This window comes from Eubalaena glacialis, chromosome 11, assembly GCF_028564815.1.
Source record: "Eubalaena glacialis isolate mEubGla1 chromosome 11, mEubGla1.1.hap2.+ XY, whole genome shotgun sequence".
In the NCBI taxonomy this organism is placed as follows: Eukaryota; Metazoa; Chordata; class Mammalia; order Artiodactyla; family Balaenidae; genus Eubalaena; species Eubalaena glacialis.
In genome coordinates this window covers 109,758,698-109,767,281 of record NC_083726.1, presented here as the reverse complement: position 1 = coordinate 109,767,281, position 8,584 = coordinate 109,758,698, and the positions used below count along the sequence as shown (strand labels likewise).

General features: G+C 44.1%; 1 protein-coding gene across 1 annotated transcript; it reads right to left on the bottom strand.

Annotated features, from left to right (window-relative positions):
• Nucleotides 1-6,643: 6,643 nt before the first annotated feature.
• Nucleotides 6,644-8,377, bottom strand: LOC133101035 (negative elongation factor D-like). Its single transcript, XM_061205591.1, has one exon. It carries the CDS (start codon nt 8,375-8,377, stop codon nt 6,644-6,646), a length of 1,734 nt encoding a protein of 577 aa, XP_061061574.1.
• Between the last annotated feature and the right edge of the window lie 207 nt (nt 8,378-8,584).

The following is an 8,584-nucleotide window of genomic DNA, read 5'->3' as shown; positions in this document are numbered from 1 at the left end:
AGAGGTTCTGAATAGAAATTTTTTCCAAAGAAGAACAAATGGTCAACATGTACATGAAAAGATGCTCAACATCACTAATCATCAGGGAAATGTATGGTGATGGACGTTAACTAGACTTATTATGGTGATTATTTTGCAATATATACAATATTGAATCATTATGCTGTACACTTGAAACTAATATAATGTTGTATGTTACTTATACCTCAATTTTTAAAAACCATAGGGAAAAATAGAGTGCACACCGTAAATGCCAAGATCTTATTTCTTTAATATATTTGTTTACTTCTTTTATCTTGGCTGTACCAAGCAGCATGTGGGATCTTAGTTCCCGAACCAGGGATTGAACCCGTGCCCCCTGCAGTGGAAGCACAGAGTCTTGACTGCTGGACCTCCAGGGAAGTTCCTATTAATGTGTTTTAATTTTGATTTATCTGCTTTCTACTAGACAATCCAAAGTGGAAAAATGATTTATTTCCAAAATGATACTAACATACTTGGAAAATCATCTGAAAAAAAAAATCTCAATGAGACACTAAATTCTGGATGGGTTTATATTCAACATATAATCTGTAGAACAATAAAAGTATTTTTAAAAAACACTTGAAACAGGTAGAAGTAACTTTTTCTTTCAAAACAGAAACTCAGAATCTATAAAGGAAAAGATTGAAAGATTTGGCTACAGAAGAATTCAGAATTTTTGTATGGCAAAAGTCAGAAGATAAATAATAGACTGGAAAAAGGATTTGCAACATGTATGACAGAGGTTGAAGATCCTTAAATAAGAAGTGCTCATAACTTAATAAGAACAATATTTCTTCCTTTCCGAATTCTTACACCTTGTATTTATTTTTCTTGTATTATTGTACTTGCTAAGATCTCCAGTACAGTGTTAACTAGAAGTGGGAATAATGGGGAGCTATGAATTATTCTCGGTCTAAAAGTGAAAGCTTTTAATGTTTTACCAAACTAGTTTTTTGTATATAGGGAATAATAAATTGAATAATAATTTTATCCTTTTTACTTACTGAATTTTAAAGTTTTTTGTAGTAGTTTTTCTGGGATTCTTTTGGTCTTCCAGTAAACAATCATCTGAAAATAAGGATAGTTTTACTCCCTCCTTTTCATGTGTAGTATTTAGAGCCAAAACCATAGGTGTGAGTGCATGTTAAGAAGAGAGCCAGGGACTTCCCTGGTGGTCCAGCGGTTAAGACTCCACGCTTCCACTGCAGGAGGCGCAGGTCGGGGAACTAAGATCTTGCATGCCATGCCACACGGCTGAAAAAAAAAACAGAGCGAGAGAGAGAGCCAGGGAGGAGCCTGGGTTGTGCCAGCCATAGACTTGGAGAAAAGAAGGAGGAGGATTAAGGAAGACCAAGGTGTGGGCAGTGAAGTAAGAAACAAATTAGGAGAGAGTGGTTCCTAGAAGTAAGTGAAAAAAATATGTCAAGAAAGAAGCAATGATCAGTTTTTCCAAATGATACTGAGAAATCAAGTCACGTGAGGTCTGTGAAGCCAAGAAATGTGCAGTCGCTGGAACGGAGGGGGGATGCTTTAGGCAGGCAGGATATTCAGGTACACACGTGGGTAGGTTGGTATAATTGGTGCTGGGAGAATGAAGAGTTTTTCCTCTCTTTGCTTCTATTCTATAAAGGATTTTAAAAGGGTCATTAGCCACGACTGAAGAAAGGGAAGAGATGCTGGTGGTTGGAGGATAGAAAAAAAGGGGGACAGTGTCTAGGAGAATGGAACAATGAATGGATTGGGGAAATATAGCAGGTTTGTAGTGTAGTAGTGAGAGTTCACTTGAGCGTTATGATCATAAATTTGAAATGAGACCAGCCAGTGTGGCTGTGCTTTTCAGCTGCTCAGGTGCAATATGAAATGAATGGAGGATTTAGAGAGTGGTGGCTTTGCAAGGTGAGTATGAAAAGGAGCTCTAGGAAGGAAATGATTGTCCTGTTAGGAGAGCATGGAATATAAACTTGTGTCATGGGGAATGGAAGGTGAGAGGAGGATTGGAGAATTGTTGGAATGGGAATACTAGAGGCAGTGAGCTGAAAAGTTAAGGACGGAGGAGTCCATTGGATTTGACAATGTGAAAGTCAATGAGTGTCTGTGCCACCGCAATATCAGAACAGAAGTGCAGTCAACATCCGTCTTCAGTGGATTGGAGTAAATGGGATAAGAGAAAGGAGGGATTGGAAATGTCAACTGGTGCTTCCCAACCTTGTTGCACGTCATACTCAGTTGGGGTGATTTTTTTTTTGGCCACGCCCCACGGCTTGCGGGGATCTTAGTTCCCTCACCAGGGATTGTACCCGGGCCCTCAGCAGTGAACACGCAGAATCCTAACCACTGGACCGCCAGGGATTCCCTCTCAGGTGATTTTGATGCAACCAGACAAGTACCTATTGCCTAATTGTTGGAAACATTTGGTGGAAGATCTTTTAAGAAGTTTGGCTGTTATTGTCAATGATTATTAAAATTATAACCAAGTAAACAAAAAACTGATTTCATATATTAATAGTTAGAGGACAAATTTTTAAACCCTTTCTATAATGCTACATGAAAAATAATTTTAAACAGTTTATTCTTGAACTCAGTAATTCCCATCTAGAGATTTAAACAAAGGTTAAAAATATGCATTTATAGATGATATATTATGCAGCCATAAAAATGTCTTAAGCACTATATGATTTGAAAATGTCCTGCATTTGTAGTTTATTTGAAAGAAAAGAAACAAATTATACATAGAATATGAATGTAAGTTGTTTGAAATATGCACCAAAAGTAGCCTAGAAGGAAATGCAACCAAACTTTAATGGGATTATAGCTGGATGACATGCGCACAGGTGAGTTTTCTCTACCCTCGTGTTTTTCCCCCCACAAGGAGTGTCTTACTTATATATTTAAAGAACAAAAAGGTGAAAAGGAAAAGAAGGTCATATGAGAATACAAGGAGTTAGGGTAGCAGGCAAGGCAAGACAAGGAGTTTTTGTTCTTAGGACCAGAGAGACTTGAATATATTTGTAGACTGAGAGGAAAGAATGAGTAGAAATGCCTTGGTGAAGCCTGAATTGAAGGCATAAGTTGATAAAAGGATGTAAGATGGGATAAAAACCAAGGGATGGAAGAATAATGTATTCATAACCTTGATAGAGCCTTTCATATAAACTGCAAAAGTACTCTTCTAAATTACCAATTTATGTGTACAATAGAAACCCTGACCCCATTTGACTCTCTCCCATTCCTGAGGCATCAATACAGACAACCAGAAAGCCCTATTTTCTCTGTATTGTCTGTGATTTAAAAAAAATTTTTTTAATTAAATTAATTAATTAATTAATTTATGGCTGCGTTGGGTTTTCGTTGCTGTGCGCAGGTTTTCTCTAGTTGTGGCGGGCGGGGGCTACTCTTCGTTGCGGTGCACGGGCTTCTCATTGCGGTGGCTTCTCTTGTTGTGGAGCACGGGCCCTAGGCACGCGGGCTTCAGTAGTTGTGGCGCATTGTCTGTGATTTTTTAAGCTGATTTTTTTTTTTTTTTTTTGGCTGCGTTGGGTCTTCGTTGCTGCACGCGGGCTTTTCTCCGGTTGCGGCAAGAGGGGGCCACCCTTCGTTGTGGTGCGCGGGCCTCTCATTGTGGTGGCTTCTCTTGCTGGGAGCACGGGCTCTAGGCACGTGAGCTTCAGTAGTTGTGGCACACGGGCTCAGCAGTTGTGGCTCGCTGGCTCTAGAGCACAGCCTCAGTAGTTGTGGTGCACAGGCTTAGTTGCTCCATGGCATGTGGGATCTTCCCGGACCAGGGCTCGAACTCGTGTCCCCTGCATTGGCAGGCGGTTTCTTAACCACTGAGCCACCAGGGAAGTCCATTTTAAGCTGATTTTTACCAACAGACATTCAACTGCCTTGTGACAGGGGCATTTTGAGACTGCTGAAAGACTGAGACTTTGTCAGGTGTATGGAAGGCAAAAGGGCAAGACAACTGCGGTAAGATGGTAATTCAGGCTATTAACCACATGATCCAGACATTAAGGAGCCGAATGAGGCCGGCAGGATGCTCCTAGATAGGAGAAAGTTGAGGCATCAAATCACAAGTTCTCTATAAGGTGCATTGAAGCTGCGGAAGGACAGTATGAAACAGCTGGATGAAGAGAAAAAAGTTAAGGAAAGGGATTTGGAGTTTGAGATTTCTGGTGTGAAATACACCAGATAACAAGGTCTGATCTTAGCCATAGTGGGTGAAGGTCAGCACATTTCAGAAAGTTCAAACACTATAGGTGTAAGATGGTTCATGCATATGAATTGTGAAAATCACACCGATGTCAAAGTTGTATGGAAAAGTATGTTTATTGTAACATTACAGTTAATGTTACTTTTTTTTAAAATTTTTATTTATTTATTATTTTTGGCTGTGTTGGGTCTTCGTTTCCGTGCGAGGGCTTTCTCCAGTTGTGGTGAGCAGGGGCCACTCTTCATTGCGGTGCGCGGGCCTCTCACTGTCGTGGCCTCTCTTGTTGCGGAGCATAGGCTCCAGATGCACAGGCTCAGTAGTTGTGGCTCACGGGCCCAGTTGCTCCGCGGCATGTGGGATCTTCCCAGACCAGGGCTCGAACCCGTGTCTCCTGCATTGGCAGGCGGATTCTTAACCACTGCGCCGCCAGGGAAGCCCCAAGCTCAGGTCTTTGATGGCATCCTCCGAAGATTGATTTGCATTGTAGTTCAGGGGAATCAAGTTATTCTGTGAACTAGATGCGCCCGTGTGGCCTGAAAATTAAGAGTGAATTAGTAATGAGTTTCTGTGATTTGGTTATAGGTGTAAGAATAGAGTTTAAGATAAGAGGCAATGAATTTGCTTATTATTTGATTTCTACTTAATTCACCCTGACTCCAACTTTCTGATTTTGTGACGTTGTCACCAGATTCCAGCCCTGTTGACATAGGTCCATGGTTGTCTTTCTCTAGGTCTTCTCTCCCAGATGCTCTGCTTGAATTTCAGAGATAAACTTCTCAGCACCAGACAGTTTTACCTAAGAAAAGTCCTGAAAATATAGTTTATTGTTATAGAAACACATTCAAAAGCTCTTATAAGTAAATGACTGAATTTTCTATTTTCTAGAAAGTCTCTGATTTGAAAAAAAGGACATTAAAGTTATTGAATTTCCAAGTATAATAAGTATTATTTATAATAAAAATGTTTCCAAGTAACATGCTTACAGCAAAATAAATAAATAAATAATATAAAGTACCAAGAATATGTTTATTACTAAAATTTCAATGATCACTATCCAGCACTGGATTGGTTGCAATGACTCTTAATTTCAATGTATCATTGTTTCCCATCATTTCGATCTCTCCAAGTATCAAATAGAGTAATATAATTGTCTCCTGATAATTCACAATAGAGACAGTAAATATTTCCTTGAAAGTCTTTGTTCACCTGCCCTTGTTACCGACCGGGGTTCTTGGTTTCCTTAATCAATAGAAATTGATAACAGGCCTGAACAAGAAATTCAGGCAAGGCTTTATGGTGGCCCCTGCTGCAGCAGGAAGGAGTGAGAACAAGTAACAGTTTCCCTTGCTCACTGGCTTGCCCCCCGAGGGGGCAAGATGGTTCCTTCTATGGGGTGAAGGTAGAAGTGTGTCCAGGGGTCAGGCCGGAGGGGTGGTTTAGGGGTATGCCCGCCCCTTTGGTGGTGGTGTATGCAGGAGGCATGCGCAGTACCCCGCTTTTGCTCCGGACACCCTGTTTTTGCTCCCAGCTCTTCAGAAGTGGCAGTTGGGGTTTCGGTCTTTTTGTATCTTGTTGTCCATAATTTGCCCCAACGATGCATGCATGCAGTGATTTTTAGCCCCTTATAGTTTCCTTGTATTTTGTTGCTGGAGGAGAGGTGTGTCCAGGTGCGAGCCCTGCAGCAGAGGGTCCCAGGTCCCAGCCTGTCTCACACTTAGACTTGCCTGTGTGGGTGCATTTGTGGGTTCAGTGGTGTGTGCTCAGTTATGCACATAGAAAAATTCCTTATGCTGGTGATGGACTTACGCTTAATCCTGCCTCTTGAATCTGGGGTGACGGCAGTTATTTCATAAAAACTTAGAAAGTCATATGCCTTTTAAATTTTTAGCTATTTATTTTTTTATTTTGAGGACGAGTGTCTAATTTACGAGAACAACATAACACTGGGATCTACATGTTCCACCCACAGAAAGGCTTTTATCTGTTCTTGGAAAATTAAAGCATTCACAGCAATACGAACTGACTGTTCAGGTCTTGTGAGAAAACTTAAGTCAACTTTGAAAATAGTTCATCTAAGTGCCCCATTTTCTGAATTTCCACCACCCTGGGGCTGCCAGTTGGCTACATCACGAAGGATAATGGGAACCTAGTTCCAATATTGGGGGAAATGAATACCAAAAACAGGATTTAGGGGTAGCCCTGGATTTACAAGGAAAGGGGACTGTTCATAATAGCAGTTCTCCACTTGCACTGCTAACATTTTCCTTTTTACACAAGTTCTCCACCTCCTCCCTCCAGAGCCCATTGCCAGGATGCTGACTGGGCCTCTTCATCCACAGCTTCTGGAAAGGGTTTTTCCGCAACGGGTCTCCTGGAATGTTCTGCTCCAGCTCTGGAGGATGCTCTGAATCAGTCCACCAGCATGAAGTTAGACTGGCAGTGAGCTATAAACTCCGTCACAGGGTGCTGTTCACCTTCTGTTTTAATGGTGCCAGCGATGCTGTCGTTTTCCAGGATGGGGAGGAAAAGCTGCACAAAGTCAGAGGTGTAGGGAGGTGCGATCACATCCAGCACCTCGGTCACAAAGTAGCGAATGAGGGAAATGTCGGTGTCCCCCTTCTCCAGACACGTGCGGATGTAAGTGACCACAGGGAGTACGTAGCCTTGGCTCAGCAGGTGCACCATTCTGTCCAGGAGAGTCTTCTTCAGCTCGAGCTGCTCCATCGCGTCCAGCTGGGAGTGCTGCGTCTCCAAGAGCTTCACCAGCAGCTGCAGGACCTGGGGGTGCAGGAGCTGGTGGCAGGTGCTGATCTGGTCCAGCAGCGCCAGGTGCACGGGGGTGCAGTGGGTCTGCAGCTGGAAGTACTTCGGCTCTGATACACTCCAATCCACCCACTTCAGCACACCCATTGCCACCACTGGAAACCTGATACACTTATAGACGGTGCTCAGCTCGGCCACGAGTTCAGAAGCCCCTTTGTTCTCAGCGCAACACAAACTGTGAACAGTTTCAACAGCTTTGGCCGTTGACTTCAGCTCGTCTTGATTGATGCTCACACGCCTGTCCTTCTTCCAGGTCTCCACCACGCTCACCGCATATGCCAAGATATGGATGTACTTGTGCTTGTGGTCCGGGTTGATCCTGGCCCCTGGTTTAAAGAGTGAGTCCATGAAGAGGCCCAGGAAGGCCGGCACCCGGATGAGTTCAACAGGAGGCGGGTCCACGCTGGTAAACAGGTTGAAGAGGACAGTGATGTCGGCCGGATTCAGGGCCCCCTTGGACAACATCGCCCCAATGGCCTGACACAGCTGGGGGTAGGAGGCAGCTGTGCCCAGTGCGAGAGAGATCCGACTGGCATCGCGGCCCCTCTCCTGGGCGAAGCGCTGCACCTCCTGTGCAATCCTGCGCACGGCCCAGCCCCCCTGCCCTTCCTGGGCCAGCACGGACATCAGGACCTGGGCCACCAGGTACGTGTGCTCCCCGTGGCACACCATCTTAGCAAACTGAGGGAGATTTTCTACAAGGTTGTCTTCTCCATCCAAAAGTGTAGCCAGTGAGGTACAGAGAACTTTAGAAAACACTTCCAACTGCTGGCAGGCTGCCGCCACGCCGGTGATCTCCCCGTGGTATCCTGCATCGGAAATCAGCTTGACCGTGAAGTTCAGCATCAAACAGTCTGGGTGCGCTTCAGTCAGTTGGTAAACAAGATCTCTCCACGTGGGATGTGCAATCATTTGTTCAAGCCAAGCGGGGGTCTCTCCTTCTTCAGTAAAGATAGAATCTGCTTTGCGGGGGTCGAACTGTTTCATCAATAAAGTCTTCAAGTGATTTTCCACAGTTTGCTGAACCTGCACTGGTTCAACCCCTGTCTGAATGAGCCACTGGGCCAGCAGGTTGACAGTCTGGGCCACAGCTGTGTAGTTGTCTGATAAGAGCCGGATCACCTCCTCCGGAGACCCTCCTGCCTGAAAATACCTCATCAGAGTGTTAAAGATGGAGGGTTCCATGATATAATCCCTGGTAGAAAATTTCTGCAGGCATTCTTGCTGGACCTGGGCGTCCTCTTCTCCCTGTGCCTCCCCCTCCTCCTGCCGGTCGCCCCACTCTGCCGCGTTCCCGAAGTCGTCCTGGTCCAGGTCCATGCTGACGCCCGTCAGGGCCCTCGCCGTCCTCTACACTGGCTGCCTGTTTAGGAAGAGAAACAGGATTATGATCTATTCCCCCTTCTTTTCAAAGCTTTAGTACTTAAAACTGATCTTTCTTGATAGGAATATGCATTTTCCTGAGTAGATAATAGGACATTTCTACTGGCTACTATTGATGTAATTTGAGTCTTATGTCCCAGAGGT